The sequence below is a fragment of the Jaculus jaculus genome, chromosome 5, assembly GCF_020740685.1.
Source record: "Jaculus jaculus isolate mJacJac1 chromosome 5, mJacJac1.mat.Y.cur, whole genome shotgun sequence".
Classification (NCBI taxonomy): domain Eukaryota; kingdom Metazoa; phylum Chordata; class Mammalia; order Rodentia; family Dipodidae; genus Jaculus; species Jaculus jaculus.
The window spans coordinates 97,065,220-97,082,441 of record NC_059106.1 but is presented as its reverse complement, the minus strand read 5'-3'; the positions used below and the strand labels follow the sequence as shown (position 1 = coordinate 97,082,441).

The window sequence follows — 17,222 nt, the reverse complement described above, 5'->3', positions numbered from 1 at the left end:
GTTCAAGAAGGTTGTAGAACCTTTAGGAGATGAACCCTTGCTGAGGAAGTGAGTCATTGAGGTTTTATAAGGAGGAGGTCTTGAGATTTTATATCATGAACCCAGTTCCTATTCATCCTCTGCTTCTGGACTCTGGCTAAAGTGTGATGAGCCAGCCTGCCATGCCTTCCCCACATTGTGGACTAAATCCCCTTGAAACCGTGAGCTTTCCCCCACTCCTACCATGCCTTCCCACATTGTGGAATATATTCTGGATTGCCTCACTTAGTGTAGTCTTTTCCAGGGCCACTTATTTTCTTGAAAATTTGGAAATGTCATTTTTTTATAGCTAAATAAAACTTCATTGTGTATATATGCTATATTTTCATTATCCTTTCATCAGTTGATGGGCATCTAGGCTGGATTCATTTCCTACCTGTTGTGACTAGAACAACAACAAACATGGATGAATAAGTATCTCTGTAGTAGTTCTTACGTGTCTGGGCATAATGAGGACAGAACACTCCCGATCCAGTCACCTCTCAAATCTTCCCAGTTGGAATAGTGGTTAATCTCTGCTAGTCAACTTGACAGGATGTAGAATCACCATAGAAACAGATTTTTGGTCATGTCTCTGACGGATTTTCTAAACTCGATTAGTTGAGGTAGGAGAACCCCTCCAACTGTGAGTGGCACTGTGCCTTGACTGGGTTTCTGGACTGTATAAAGGAGAGTTGACCGAGCGTTCCACATTCATTGCTGTGCTTTGCCTTACTGTGGATGGAATGCAACCAGCTATTGCCACCATGTCTTCCCTGCCACTTTGGACCCTGCCCTCTGGAGCTGTATGCCATTGTCTTCCATAACTGCCTTCTGGTTGAGTATTTTGTTCTAGCAACAAGAAAGACTGATAGAGGGTCATATGGTAGTTCTACTTTTAGCTTTCTGAGAAACTGGTGGTTTAAATAAAATGGCCCCCACTGGCTCATGCAGTTCAAGTACTTGGTTGTCAGCTGATGGCAGTTTAGGAGAGTTGTGGGGCCTTTGGGAAGAGGAACCTTGCTGGAGGAAGTGAGTTGCTAGGGATGTGCTTTGGGGTGATATACCCCAGCTCTAAGCCTAGTAGACAGACTCTTTCCACTGAGATATGTGACAAGATGTGAGCCAACTCACCCTTTGGCTCCTTCCTGCCAGCTTCCATGGCAAAATGTGATGCCTAGCCTCTGTTATGCCATGCCCTGATAAAACATCCCTTTGATACTATAGGCACAAATAAACTTGTTCCTTCCGTATTCTGCTGTATCAAAAGGTGTTTTGTCCCAGTAACAAGAAGGTGACTTATGCAGACTAAAACAGACAGGTAATGCTTGTACTTCTCCCAGTGGGTGAGGGTTTCTCTTTATTACAACCTCAGCAGCATTTGTTTTCTTGATGTTTGACATTCTGATTGGAGAGACATAGTATCTCAGAGCAGTTTTAATTTGCATTTACTTGATGTCTAAGGATGTTGAACACTATATTACATATTTATTGGCCATATGCATTTCTTTTTTTTCATTTTCCACCATTTACTCGTGTTATCAAAAATAGTTCAACTCTTCTTGCAAAACAAAAACAAAATAGTACATACTGGACACACACATCACATTTTTCTTCTTTATGGCTTTAGCCCACCCCACCCCACCAAAAGAGACCAAAAACAAAATTTTTTTAAGCCCAATGACAACAACAAAAACAACTCTACCTGACCGCATTCACAGAAAATGACACCAGGATACACTAAAAACAGGAGATGTCATCTGCTCTGTGTCCAAAGGATTCTTCTCCACATCTTGTATGAGGCGAGTAACCATCATTGAACATGCTTTGTGCCAAATCAAAACATAATTTCAACACATCAGATCTCACTAGAGATGGTGAACATAGTAGAAATTTTAACTTTTCCATTAGTACTTTTCTTTTTCTTTTTTTTTTTTTTAATTTTTATTAACATTTTCCATGATTATAAAATATATCCCATGGTAATTCCCTCCCTCCCCACCCCCACACTTTCCCGTTTGAAATTCCATTCTCCATCATATTACCTCCCCATTACAATCATTGTAATTACATATATACAATATCAACCTATTAAGTATCCTCCTCCCTTCCTTTCTCCACCCTTTATGTCTCCTTTTCAACTTACTGGCCTCTGCTACTAAGTATTTTCATTCTCACACAGAAGCCCAGTCATCTGTAGCTAGGATCCACATATGAGAGAGAACATGTGGCGCTTGGCTTTCTGGGCCTGGGTTACCTGACTTAGTATAATACTTTCCAGGTCCATCCATTTTTCTGCAAATTTCATAACTTCATTTTTCTTTACCGCTGAGTAGAACTCCATTGTATAAATGTACCACATCTTCATTATCCACTCATCTGTTGAGGGACATCTAGGCTGGTTCCATTTCCCAGCTATTATAAATTGAGCAGCAATAAACATGGTTGCGCATGTACTTCTAAGGAAATGAGATGAGTCCTTTGGATATATGCCTAGGAGCGCTATAGCTGGGTCATATGGTAGATCAATCTCTAGCTGTTTTAGGAACCTCCACACTGTTTTCCACAATGGCTGGACCAGATTGCATTCCCACCAGCAGTGCAGAAGGGTTCCTTTTTTTCCACATCCCCGCCAACATTTATGATCATTTGTTTTCATGATGGTGGCCAATCTGACAGGAGTGAGATGGAATCTCAATGTAGTTTTAATCTGCATTTCCCTGATGACTAGTGACGTAGAACATTTTTTTAGATGCTTATATGCCATTCGTATTTCTTCCTTTGAGAACTCTCTATTTAGCTCCATAGCCCATTTTTTGATTGGCTTGTTTGATTCCTTATTATTTAACTTTTTGAGTTCTTTGTATATCCTAGATATTAATCCTCTATCAGATATATAGCTGGCGAAGATTTTTTCCCATTCTGTAGGTTGCCTCTTTGCTTTTTTCACTGTGTCCTTTGCAGTGCAAAATCTTTGTAATTTCATTAGGTCCCAGTGGTTAATCTGTGGTTTTATTGCCTGAGCAATTGGGGTTGTATTCAGAAAGTCTTTGCCAAGACCAATATGTTGAAGGGTTTGCCCTACTTTTTCCTCTAGCAGTTTCAAAGTTTCCGGTCTGATGTTAAGGTCTTTAATCCATTTGGACTTAATTCTTGTGCATGGCGAGAGAGAAGAATCTATTTTCACCCTTCTGCAGATATTTATCCAGTTTTCAAAACACCATTTGCTGAAGAGGCTGTCTCTTCTCCAATGAGTATTTTTGGCATTTTTATCGAATATCAGGTGGCTATAGCTACTTGGGCTTACATCTGGGTCCTCTATTCTGTTCCACTGATCTACATGTCTGTTTTTGTGCCAGTACCATGCTGTTTTTGTTACTATGGCTCTGTAGTATAGGTTAAAATCAGGTATGGTGATACCCCCAGCCTCTTTTTTGTTGCTCAGTATTATTTTAGATATTCGAGGTTTTTTGTGATTCCAAATGAATTTTTGGATTGTTTTTTTTCTATTTCCATGAAGAAAGCCTTTGGAATTTTGATAGGGATTGCATTAAATGTGTAGATTGCTTTAGGTAAGATTGCCATTTTCACGATATTGATTCTTCCAATCCAGGAACAAGAATGTTTCTCCACTTTCTAGTGTCTTCTGCAATTTCTCGCTTGAGTGTTTTAAAGTTCTCATTGTATAGATTCTTTACTTCCTTGGTTAGGTTTATTCCAAGGTATTTTATTTTTTTTGATGCAATTGTGAATGGGAGTGATTCTCTGATTTCATCCTCTGTGTGTTTGTTGTTAGCATATATGAAGGTTACTGATTTCTGTGTATTTATTATGTATCCTGCTACATTGCTGTAGGTTTTGATCAGCTCTAACAGCTTGCTAGTAGTCTTTAGGGTCCTTTATGTATAGAATCATGTCATCTGCAAATAATGATAACTTGATTTCTTCCTTTCCAATTTGTATCCCTTTTATGTGTGTCTCTTGCCTTATTGCTATGGCTAAGACTTCCAAAACTATATTAAATAGAAGTGGGGACAGTGGATACCCTTGTCTTGTTCCTGATTTTAGTGGAAAAGCTTCCAGTTTTACCCATTTAGTAATATGTTGGCTGTAGGCTTGTCATAAATAGCCTTTATTATATTGAGATATGTTCCTTCTATTCCCAGTCTCTGTAGGACTTTTATCATGAAGGGATGTTGGATTTTGTCAAATGCTTTCTCTGCATCTAATGAGATGATCATGTGATTTTTGTCCTTCAACCCATTTATGTAATGTATTACATTTATAGATTTGCGTATGTTGAACCATCCCTGCATCTCTGGGATAAAGCCTACTTGGTCAGGGTGAATGATCTTTTTGATATACTCTTGTATTCTGTTTGCCAATATTTTGTTGAGAATTTTTGCATCTATGTTCATGAGGGAGATTGGTCTGTAATTTTCTTGTTTTGTTCTATCTTTGCCTGGTTTTGGTATCAGGGTGATGCTGGCCTCATAGAAGGAGTTTGGTAGAATTCCTTCTTTTTCTATTTCCTGGAAAAGCTTAAGAAGCAATGGTGTTAGCTCTTCCTTAAAAGTCTGGTAAAATTCAGCAGTGAATCCATCCGGGCCTGGGCTTTTTTTAGTTGGGAGATTATTGATAACTGTTCGGATCTCCATGTTTGTTATAGGTCTATTTAAGTGATTAATCTCATTTTGATTTAATTTAGGTAGGTCATATAGATCAAGGAAATCATCCATTTCTTTCAGATTTTCATACTTTGTGGAGTATATGCTTTGATAGTATGTCCCTATGATTTTTTGAATTTCTCTGGAATCTGTTGTGATGTTACCTTGTTCATCTCTGATTTTATTAGTTTGTGTCTCTTCTCTCTTTCTTTTGGTCAGATTTGCTAAGGGTTTATCAATCTTGTTAATCCTTTCAAAGAACCAACTCTTTGTTTCATTAATTCTTTGGATTGTTCTTTTTGTTTATATTTCATTAATTTCTGCCCTAATCTTTATTATTTCTTCCCGTCTACTAATTTTTGGTTTGCCTTGTTCTTCTTTTTCCAAGGCTTTAAGGCGAAGCATTAGGTCGTTTACTTGCGACCTTTCTAATTTCTTAATATAGGCACTTAAGGCTATAAATTTACCTCTTAGAACTGCTTTCATTGTGTCCCAGAGATTTTGGTATGTTATGTTCTCATTATCATATTACTCTATAAATTTTTTGATTTCCTTTTTGATTTCTTCATTGACCCACTCATCATTAGTAGTGTATTGTTTAGTTTCCATGATTTTGTGTATGCTCTATAGCCTTTCTTGCTACTGATTTGTAGTTTAATTCCATTGTGGTCAGATAGAATGCAAGGAATTATTTCAATTTTCCTGAATTTGTTAAGATTTGCTTTGTGTCCTAATATATGGTCAATTTTAGAGAATGTTCCATGTGCTGCTGAAAAGAATGTATATTCTGCAGCCTTTGGATGAAATGTCCTGTATATATCTGTTAGGTCCATTCCTTCTATGACCTCATTTAGTCCAGATGCCTCTCTGTTTATTCTTTCCCTGGATGACCTGTCAATTGATGAGAGTGGGGTGTTAAAGTCACCCACCACCACTGTGTTTGGTGTTATCTGTGACCTTAGTTCTAATAGTGTTTGTTTGACGAATTTGGGAGCCCCCATATTAGGTGCATATATGTTTAGGATTGTAATGTCCTCCTGTTGGAGTGTGCCCTTAATCAATATAAACTGACCTTCTTTATCTTTCTTGACTAACGTCGGACTAAAGTCTACCCTGTCTGATATTAGGATAGCAACCCCTGCTTGTTTTCTAGGCCCATTTGCTTGAAACACAGTCTTCCAACCTTTCACCCTAAGGTAATGTCTATCCTTTGTAGAAAGGTGAGTTTCTTGGAGACAACAAATTGTAGGATCCTGCTTTTTAACCCAGTCTGCAAATCTATGTCTTTTCGTTGGGGCATTGAGACCGTTGATATTAAGAGATATTATTGAAAGGTGTGTATTTATGTTTGCCATTTGTGTGTGTGTGTGTGTGTTACTGGTTCTACCTGTGCTCTCTTCTGTTAACTGGTATTTGAGTATAGCTTGTTTTTTCTAGGTTCTTTATATGTGTGCTTTTCCTTTTGTTCAGCATGGAGGATTCTATCAAGTATTTTCTGTAGAGCTGGTTTTGTCTTCAAATACTCCTTTAACCTGCTTTTGTCATGGAATGTCTTTATTTCTCCATCTATTTGAATGGATAACTTTGCAGGATAAAGTAACCTTGGTTGACAGTTGTTATCTTTCAGAACTTGGAATATATCACTCCAAGCCCTTCTGGCTTTAAAAGTTTGTGTTGAATAATCTGCTGTAATCCTGATGGGCTTGCTTTTGTAGGTAACTTGATTTTTCTCTCTAACTGCTTTCAATATTTTTTCTTTGGTATGTGTGTTTGGAAGTTTGATTATAATATGGCGAGGAGAGGTTCTTTTCTGGGTTTTGTCTGGCTGGGGTTCTAAAGGCTTCCTGTATCTGTATTGGCACCTCTTTCCCAATTTGGGGGAAATTTTCCTCTATGATTTTGTTGAAGATGCCTACTATGCCTCTGGAGTGGAGTTCTTCTCCTTCTACTATGCCCTGAATTCTTATATTGGATCTTTTCATAGTGTCCCGAATATCTTGAAATTCCCACTCATACTTTTCTATAAGTTTGTCTTTCTCTTTGTTGGACTGCATTAGGTCTACCACCTGGTCTTCTAGCTTAGATATTCTGTCCTCTCCCTCATCCATCCTACTGGTGAGATTTTCTACAGAGTTTTTTATTTCATTAACTGTGTTCTTCATTGCTAGTAATTCTGACTGTTTTTTCTTTATTATTTCTATTTCCCTATTTATGCCTTGTATTGCCTTCTTTATTTCATTAAATTGGTGTCCTGCCTCTTCTTTGATTCCTTTGATTTCTTCTTTGATTTCTTCTTTGATTTCTTCTTTGATTGTTTTCATGTGTTCTTTGACCTCTTTGAACATATTTATAATTATTCTTTTGAACTCTTTCTCAGGCATTTCCTCTAACTCTTTCTCACTGGAGGACATTTCTGATGCATTAATACTTTTAGGTGGATTTATATCATCTTGCTTTTTAGTGTTTCTTGTGTTATAATGTATATATTTCATTAGTACTTTTCTTAAAATAAGCACTGTCAAAGCAGCAACTCTTTTAAATTATCTCTTTCCATCTACTCAGTCCTTGTTTGACTTGGGCTGTGCTCTTTCAACGAACTAGACTTCCCTTCAGAATGTTTGTCTTCCCCATAAAAATTAACAGGAAGAAGTACATTAAAACTGAAACAAAGTTTGTGCTTTACATGCAAAAGAGCATTCTAAAGCAAACACTCCAAGCTGTAAACCACCTAAGTGCACAGGTTTCTTAAAAAAAAGTCTTAATTAGATTTCAATAAAGAAGCCTTCATAGCACCCTAAAAATAATAGGAGCATATTCAAGAAAAAATATGTGTCAAATAGAGGAAATAAAAATCAAAATGACCAGTAACAGTGAATATAGTGCATAAATCTAGGTAAGTTTGGGAGCATTATTCCAGAAATTATTAATCTCAGTTTCTAAGTAAAATCTTTTTATAATTTTTTTTAAAAAATTTATTTATTTATTTATTTGAGAGCGACAGACACAGAGAGAGAGAGACAGATAGAGGGAGAGAGAGAATGGGCGCGCCAGGGCTTCCAGCCTCTGCAAACAAACTCCAGACGCGTGCGCCCCCTTGTGCATCTGGCTAACGTGGGACCTGGGGAACCGAGCCTTGAAACGGGGTCCATAGGCTTCACAGGCAAGCGCTTAACCACTAAGCCATCTCTCCAGCCCCTTTTTATAATTTTTAAAAGTTCTGTCATGTGATTATTATCCAAACTCAATTACCTTCAGAATAAAGGTGTTCTTCACTTTAGTTATCCAATTAGAACACTGCTCAAGGAAGGAAGAATTTAGGATTTTTTCCCCTAAAAACGAGTCAGACAACTAAAAAGGGCTGAAATCATAATCTTTTGAAAATTCTGTTTGGTTTTTTTGCCCTCACTTAAAAAAATTTTTTTTTGGTTTATTTTTATTTATTTGAAAGTGACAGAAAGAGGCAGAGAGAGAGAAAGAATGGGCATGCCAGGGGGCACCAGCCACTGCAAGTGAACTCCAGATGCATTGCCCCCTTGTGCGTCTAGCTAACATGGGTCCTGGGGAATTGAGCCTTGAACCTGGGTCCTTAGGCTTCACAGGCAAGCACTTAACTGCTAAGCGACCTCTCCAGCTCCACTCTCACCTTCTTCCTGGGATGAATGAAACACCTGACAAGAGTAGCTTGTGGAAGGAAAGGGTTTATTTTGGCTTATACACTGGAGGGGAAGCTCCATGATGGCATTGGAAAATGATGGCATGAGCAGAGGGTGAACATCACCTCCTGATCAACATTACATGGATAATAGCAACAGGAGAGTGTGTCCAATAATAGCAAGAGGAAGCTGGCTGTAACACCCATAAGCCCACCCCTAGCAATACACCTTCTTCAGGGAACTCCAATTCCTAACTTGCCACCAGCTGGGGACCTAACATTCAGAACACATGAGTTTATGGAGAACACCTAATTTAAATCACCACATTCTGCCTCTCAATTCCATAGCTCATTAAACATTTCATGTATTTATTTATTTCATTTATTAGAGAGGAGGAGAGAAAGAGACACTGAGACCCTGCTAATGAACTCCAGATGCATGCACCACTTTGTGCATCTGGTAGATAAAACTTCCCTTTGATAAATAATAAAGTGGGTATTGGGGAAATCAAATCCAGCCCATCCACATCAGGCTTTGAAAGCAAGTCTTGCCTTTAACTGCTGAGTTATTTCTGTAGCCCATTAAAAAAATAATTATATATGTATTATATATTATACTCTTACCCCTCACCCCTGCTCCTGTTATCCCTGGGCCCCTTAGTGAGATTACAGGCTTCACTGTGGGGATCTCAGTCCCAGTCCCTATGGGGGTAGTGGATGAGCATACCTTAGGATATTTCTACCTACTCCGTGCCAAGCCCCCCTCCCCCCTTTTTTTTTTGGTCTTTCATGGTAGGGTCTCACTCTGGCCCAGGCTGACCTGGAAGTAACAGTGTAGTCTCAGGGTGGCCTCGAACTCAGAGTACCTCCTACCTCTGCCTCCCGAGTGCTGGGTTAAAGGCATGTGCCACCACGCCCAGCTAGGATTATTTAGTTTTTTGAGCCCTTTGTCTAGATATTATTCCTCTGTCTGATAAACTGCTGGCAAATATTAACAGTATCCTTCGCTATATAAAAGCATTAATTTCTTAAGATCCCGTTTGTTGATAATTATCCTTTTTTCCTGAGCTACTTAAGTCCCAGTCAGAGAGTCCTAACCTATGCCTGTATGTTGAAGTGTTTCTCCTACTTTTCACTCCAGCAGTTATAGAGTTTCAGGCCTGACATTAAGGTCTTTGATCCATTTGGGGTCAGTTCGTATACATGAAGAAAGATAGGGATCTAATATTCTTCTATGTATAGACATACAGTTTCCCCAACACTATCTATTAAAAAGGCTGTCTTCTACGGTGAATGTTTTTGACATTCTTGTCAAAAATCAGGTGGCATGTGTGTGGAGTTCATTTGCAGTGGTTAGAAGCCTTGGTGCACCCATTCTCTATTTCTTTCCTTCTTTCTCTTTCTCTCTCTAATATGTACATAAATAGAATATTTAAAGAAATCAGATGACAGTACCTAAATGGGTTAATACCCAGATCTTCTATTTAGTTCCATTGACCTATATGTTAATTTTTTAAATATTTATTTATGAGAGAGAAAGAGCCAGGTAGAGAGAAAGAGAGAATTGGCACGGCAGTGCCTCTAGCCACTGCATACAAACTCCATACACATGTACCCCCTTATGCATCTGGCTTACATGGGTCTTGGGGAATTGAACTGGGGTCCTTAGGCTTTGTAGGCAAATGCCTTAACCGCTAAGCCATTTCCCAAGGCCCCTGTTTTGTTTTGTTTTGTTTTTTAATACCAGTACCATGCTGTTTTTGTTTCTATGGTCCTGTAATATGCCTTGAAATCAGGTTTGTTGGTACCTCGAGCCTTATTATTTTTCTCAGAAGTACTTTGGCTATGCTATTTTTCTCAGAATTACTTATGTGCATCTCAATGAATTTTAAGATTTTTTTCCCCCTTTTTTCTTGATTGAAGACTAGCTTTGGAGGTTTCATAGAGATTGCACTAAATTTGTAGGTTGCTTTGGGTAAGATAGTCATTTTTACAATATTGATTCTTTCAATTCATGAGCTTGGATGGTTTAATTTTTGTCTGTTAACATTGTGTCTTGCCACTTTACTGAAAGTGTTTTCAGCACTAACAGTTATATGATGTTTTCTTTTTTTTATTTTTATTTTTATTTATTTATTTATTTATTTATTTTTTAATTTTTATTAACATTTTCCATGATTATAAAAAATATCCCATGGTAATTCCCACCCTCCCCACCCTCACACTTTCCCCTTTGAAATTCCATTCTCCATCATATTACCTCCCCATTACAATCATTGTACTTACATATATACAATATCCACCTATTAAGTATCCTCCTCCCTTCCTTTCTCTTCCCTTTATGTCTCCTTATTAACTTACTGGCCTCTGCTACCAAGTATTTTCCTTCTCATGCAGAAGCCCAATCATCTGTAGCTAGTATCCACATATGAGAGAGAACATGTAAATGATGTTTTCATGGTCTGTTATATATAGAATCACATCATTTGCAAACAAGAAAAATTGACTCTCTTCTTTTCATATTGTATCTCTTATTTGTTTCTCATTGCTGCAGCAGACTTCTATACCCTGTTGAATAAGATGGATTGGAAATGCTTTGAGGTTTTCCCTACTTACTCTAGGAGGGGAAGGAAGGTACTTTCTTATCATAATTTAGAAGCATAAGTAACTTCAGATGGGTTGGCATATTCTTTCCACCCTTCCATTTGTATTGCTAGGTTACTAAAATTAAAGGAAAAGCATTCCTTGTTTTACTTCTCCATGTATCATCATAGGAGTAAGAAAAATTGTTGGAATGAGTAACCAGTCTATGATAAAGGATTTTAACTGACAATCTGAACCTGCATTTATTTGCCACATTTTTTGCTTCATAGATTGGATCATGGTGATGATCTGGTTAAGAGGTGGCGATTCAAAACCATGCCGTGAAGTCTTTTAAATGGTGTCAGTGTAAATACACCCCTTGTCTTCACTGCAGACATTTTTATTGCTGTCACTCATTTTGAAATGGTTCTTGTTTTATTACATTTTACTTTGACATTATTAGGTATTTTTCCATTTTAGGGATACTGTGTCATCCTGAAGTAAGACATTTTCAGTGTTGTTACTGAAGTTTTAGGGTAAAGGCCCAGCTCTGGGAGTCCCAACAGACTAGACTTGGCCACCCAACTGGAAATGCCAGAGGTGAACCGTGAAGAAAGGCAGGAAAGGAGTTTTCATTGGGAAAAACTGTTAAGATCTAGTGACCTGTTTTTGAGGTGCTGATGGGAACTTTGAGGTTTTATAGAAAAGTGGAACAGCAGGCAGGGTTGGGGTTTGCATTGCTAGCTGCCCAGTCTTGGTTACTCCTTTTTTTTCCCTTCCAGCCTGTGAGAACCATTGTTCTTCTTACCTTTTCCTTTTCGATAGTTCTTTCTGTTTCAGTTCGTTGTATAGTAGAGATTATATGATGCATAGATGTTCTTTTCAGATTGGTGTATTTCACTTAGCATGATTCCTTTCATCGTTGATGATACATTTCTTTTTATAAATTCATACTTCATTGTATGGATCGATCACAGTTGATTCATTCATTCATTGCAAGACATTGTAAGTTGCTTCCAAGTTTTGGCACTTGTGAGTCATGGTTGTCTTCTAAAGTACCTCAATGGGCTGGAGAGATGACTTAGTGGTTAAGGCATGTGCCTGCAAAGCCAAAGGACCTTGGTTTGATTCCCCAGGACCCTTGTCAGCCAGATGCACAAGGTGGTGCATACATCTGGAGTTCATTTCAGTGGATGGGGGCCTGGCATGCCCATTCTTTCTCTTTCTTCCTCTGCCTCATTCTCTCAAATCAATAAAGAAAAATAAAATATTTTTTTTAAAAGTACCTCAAGTCACCTATACAAACAGTTGAACTAATGCAGCCTGTTGGGTTTTGGAAGAATAACACTTACCTTAGAGCCAAATACTTCTGATTGCATATTCACTTCATCATAGTGTGTAATAAATATGTAAGGAGTGTTTGGATGTGAAACAAGGAAGAAGAAATTAAAGAGATCAATAGAGGGAATGATTACATTAAATGTGGATATGTCAAGAAAATGAGATTTTTCTTGAAACTCAGTTGGAAATTTGGGTTCTGAATTCAATCTTTAACTTGAAAACAGTCTTAAAACTTTATCACGCTAGCCTGGGAACCAGGCCATTAACTTTGTGTCCTTTTAGGTGAATGGAATAATGGAGAGAAAGCACAGTTTAATTTTTGGAAGAGAATCAAAGAATAGAAGACATTTTATAACAGAGAAATAATTGCTTGATGATCATAGGATAGAGGTTAGATACTGAGTGACATTGGTAATATATTTGCACAAAACCTATGGATAGTGCTTCTTTGTGTTGCATTTGTGACTTACATTGTTTAATAAGGGGAAAGTTATTTACATACCTGATTTAGAACTTACAGAGCATTTTGGTTTATAGTTTTGTGGAATCTGAGGAACATAGGTTTTAACGAATGTCTAAGAAATTTTTTATTTAAAGACTGTTTAAATACATTGGAAATACTAGCATGCCAACAAATACCTTGAATTCTTGGGACTTCTACACTCTAATCCTATTCAAATAAAAGTTTATCTGTTAAGTTATGGCAGTGCACATAGCTGCACTATGTGTCAGTCAGCTCAGAAGTGCTGCCTCACTTTCTGTGGCTCCCAGTGTGATGTACTAAAGGTGAGCATACCCTCACCTGCGTCTGCCTTACAGAGCATCCGGAAGACAGGAAACAACCAGGAAGGAAGGAAGTCAGGTTGGTAAGAGTTCTAAATGTTCTAAATTAAGAAGGTGTAGTGCTATTTTTAGTAGTGTTAGCTACTTCTGTTTTACCTTCACCACTACCTAAGAATTGAGTTGGTTATTGTGAGAGGTAAACAGTTTATGTTCATTGGCCGAAATTTGTTGAAGGACATGGGGCTATTACTGGGGTAAGAGGGTATTGTTGTTTCTTTGCCTAGTTGTTATCACATGTTGATTTGTTTAATAAAGCACTGAGAATTAATATACATGTTTAAAGTGTTTACGTTTTAACATGTCTTTTTTATAGCTTGCAGCTGTGTTGTAGGTCAAATTATATAAATTCCATATTAAAGACAAGCCTTATAGAGTTGGCTGTACCTCTTATATGCTGTATCAGTGTTAAAAAATTCTGTAATGTAAGATAGAATGATATTCCTGAAACAGTTTATGAATATGCTTTTCAGTATACTATGGCTTTATTCTTCATTCATGTGAATCTACAATATACTTCCCTTCATTGTAAACAAGCTTTATTTTCTTAAAAATATATGCATACATATATATGCATACACATACATATATGTGTACATAAGGAATTTGCTTTTTCTGTTGTAGAACTGTGGCAGCTGAAGTTAGGAAGCAGATCTCTGGACAATACAGTGGTTCTCCCCAGCTGCTCAAAAATCTCAACATAGTTGGCAATATATCCCATCACACCACAGTGAGTATAAGTAGCCTATTATTGAGGCTATGAAAAAGTCCTGTAGAGATACTAGCTAATGAATTATACTTTATTGCTAGTCTCATAGCCTTACTTGTTGTAACCGCATTCTTTTTTTTAAAGATTTTTTTTTTTTAAATTTGTCTGTGTCTATGCTGTGGGTGAAGTGGGTAGTGTAGTGTGGCAGGGTCTGTTGCCACTCCAAATGAATGCCAGATGTTTGTGCCACTTTTTGTGTCTGGATTTGCGTGGGTGCTGGGGAATCAAACATGATTAGTGTGCTTCGCAAGCAATGTCTTTAACCAGTGAACCATCTCCCCTATGTGGCTAGAGAAAAACACAGTGTTATTAATCAGCCTCAGCTTAAATTTATGACCATAAATTTGTGAAGACTTTAATACTGTCAGGCAAGCATTATTTTTTAATAGTCTATTAATATGATGATTATTTCAGTTGACATTTCATACCTGCTGCTTTAAAAAAAAAGCTTCTTTCTCATTTTTATTCTTAGAATGACATTATTTCTTATTTCACTGAGAAAATCAAAGCAATCAGAAGAGAACATCCCTAGATGTACCACAGTCTCTCTCCTTACCCATATAGTTACTACCCATGTATGCATAGTTTGCCTGTCCACTTGCTACTACCCTTATATCCACTAGTTACTGACCATTTAGTCTACCTGTCCACTTGTTAACCATAGGTGAATCACTATCCCTGAACTTACTCGCTAACTCTCAGTTACTTAAATACAGCACTTTAATTATTCACTCATACTTTTTATATTACTTGAAATTTGTTCTCCATTTATTGGATACATCTTCCAAACAGAGAGAGTTGTAAGCATGCTGGCATTTCCTGACTTTACTTCATGTTCACATTTAATGAAATGACAGTAATTCCTTGTTACTATGTACTTTCCAGTGCATGTTAAATGTCCTTGAATGTCTTTTTGCAATTGATTCATTCAGGTCAGAATTCAGAAAAAACATCCACAGGTGGCAGTTGGTATTAGATCTCTAGAGTTCTTCTTTCTCTCCTACTCTCTCTTTTTTCTCTTGTCCCCAACCTCCATGTTTCCATGCATTGGCTTATTAAGGATACCTGATAAATTTTCTGCCTTTTCAATTTTATGTTTGGTTTCTTGTAGACTTGCTTATCATTTTTATTCTGTTAACAGATTAGATTCTATTTCAGCTTTTTTATATTTGTATTTTTATTTATTTATTTATTTGAGACTGGGGGGGATTGAGAGAGAGAATGGGCACACCAGAGCCTCTAGCCACTGCAAACGAACTCCAGACGCATGTGCCCCCTTGTGCATCTGGCTAACGTGGGACTTGGAGAATCAAATTGGGGTCATTAGGCTTCTCAGGCATGCACCTTAAACTCTAAGCCATCTCTCCAGCCCTCTATTTCAACTTTTATGTGTGCGTATGATGTGTATGGTATTCATGCATGTGAGGAGGTTAGAGATACAACTTTGGGTTGTAGGTCCTCACCTGTCTCGTTAGAGGCAGGATCTTTCAGACTTGCTGACTTGTGAACTTCTGGGGTTCTGCTGTCTTCTCTCTTCTCACTGTAGTTGTGCTGGTATTACTGACACTAGCACTGCAGTGCCCACATTCATGTGGGTTCTGGGATCTAAACTTAGATTTTTTAAAAAAATTATTATTTATTTATTTGAGAGTGACAGACAGAGAGAGGAAGAGGCAGATAGAGAGAGAGAATGGGCACACCAGGGCCTCCAGCCACTGCAAATGAACTCCAGATGCGTGCGCCCCCTTGTGCATCTGGCTAACGTGGGTCCTGGGGAATGGAGTCTTGAACCAGAGTCCTTAGGCCTCACAGGCAAGAGCTTAACCGCTAAGCCATCTCTCCAGCCCTAAACTTAGATTTTGACACTTGGTATGTCACACACTTTTTCTACTCAGCTATCTCCCTAGCCCATGTGGATTTTTAAAAAATCCTTCATTGAGATAATTCACATATGATATAGTCTATCCACTTACTGAATACAATTTCATGAGTCACAGTATATTCTGAGATGCACCACCATAGTCAATACAGAACACTCTCACCTTTTCAGAAAGAAACCTTTGTCTCGCCCTTATTATCTCCATTTCTGAGCCCAGAGCAGCTGTTTGGTTTTGAGGGAGAGTCTTATTATATATTCCAGCTGGCTTCAAACTCTGCCTTGCATCCTTTGGAGTGCTGGGATTATAGGTATGTACTAACATGCCTGGCTTATCCCAGAACTTCTGATGGTATCCTAGGAAGGTCAATGCTAAACATGTCCCTAGATGATTTTTAGGATTTCATTTCTGTGTAGGGAATTTCTTTTAGCCCTTCATTTAGGATAAGTCTTCTAAAAGAAGGTATTTTGTTCACTAGAGTATAATTTTATTTCCCTTCACTTTGAAGTTCTGTTTACTTTATCTACACATTTGGAGTCAATACTTTTGTTGCAGCATTTGAAACTTGCTACTCCATTATATTATTTCCTTCTCTTTGTTGCTATTTGGCTATGGCCACATACCTAACAAATACAACCCAAGAAGGCAGGATTTATTTTATAAGGCTCATGGTTTGCAGGTATGGTAAATCATGGCAGGGAGGGTATAGCCATGGGAGTGGCTCAAGGCTGTGGTAAAGGAGCATGAAGCTGCTTGCTCACATTTCAGTTGCCCAGGAAATAGAGAGAGATAAATGATGTTGCTCACTTCACGCTCTTCTATTTCCTGTTTTTATTTAGTCAGGGTCTCCAACCCACAAGATGGTGCCACCCACCTTCATAGAGGGTTATCTTCCTTAGTTAGTTATTTTTGGAAGCTCTCACAGACATACCTAAAAGTGCACCTCACTATATGCTCTTCTATGTGTTTCTTAATCCAGTCATGCTGACTATCAGTATTAGCCCTCAGCCTTTTTCTTCTAACCTTTATGACTTTGGTGATAAATCTGCTAGAATTTGTTCTTTTTTTCTTTTCACAATTTTTACTAACATTTTCCATGATTATAAAAAATATCCCATGGTAATACCCCCCCCACTTTCCCCTTTGAAATTCCATTCTCCATCTTATTACCTCCCCATCTCAATCATTGTAGTTACATATATATAATACCAACCTATTAAGTACCCTCCTCCCTTCCTTTTTCTTCCCTTTCTATCTCCTTTTTAACTTACTGGACTCTGCTACTAAGTATTTTCCTTAGAATTTGTATTTTTTGTCCTCTAGCCATCAGGTGTCTCTTCCCCTCAACTGATTTCAAGGCTTATTTTTTAGCTGGCCTCTTGTGGCATGCCTGTATTCCCATAGCTCATGGCTAAGGCTGGAGAATTGTGAGTTTGAGGCCAGGTAAATAGTGAATTCTAAGCCAGACTGTGTAT

General features: G+C 37.9%; 1 protein-coding gene across 11 annotated transcripts in view; it reads left to right on the top strand.

Moving 5' to 3' along the window:
- The window catches only part of Dock7 (dedicator of cytokinesis 7), a 259,531-nt gene that overhangs the window by 19,000 nt on the left and 223,309 nt on the right, over positions 1-17,222 (top strand). For all 11 annotated transcript variants that reach the window (XM_045148866.1, XM_045148865.1, XM_045148864.1 and 8 more), the window contains exon 2: positions 13,726-13,831. Coding sequence is in view for 10 of the 11 variants with exons in the window: in XM_045148865.1 (XP_045004800.1) it covers positions 13,726-13,831 (106 nt within the window). In the remaining variant the exon portion in view is untranslated. The remainder of the gene's footprint in view (positions 1-13,725; positions 13,832-17,222) is intronic.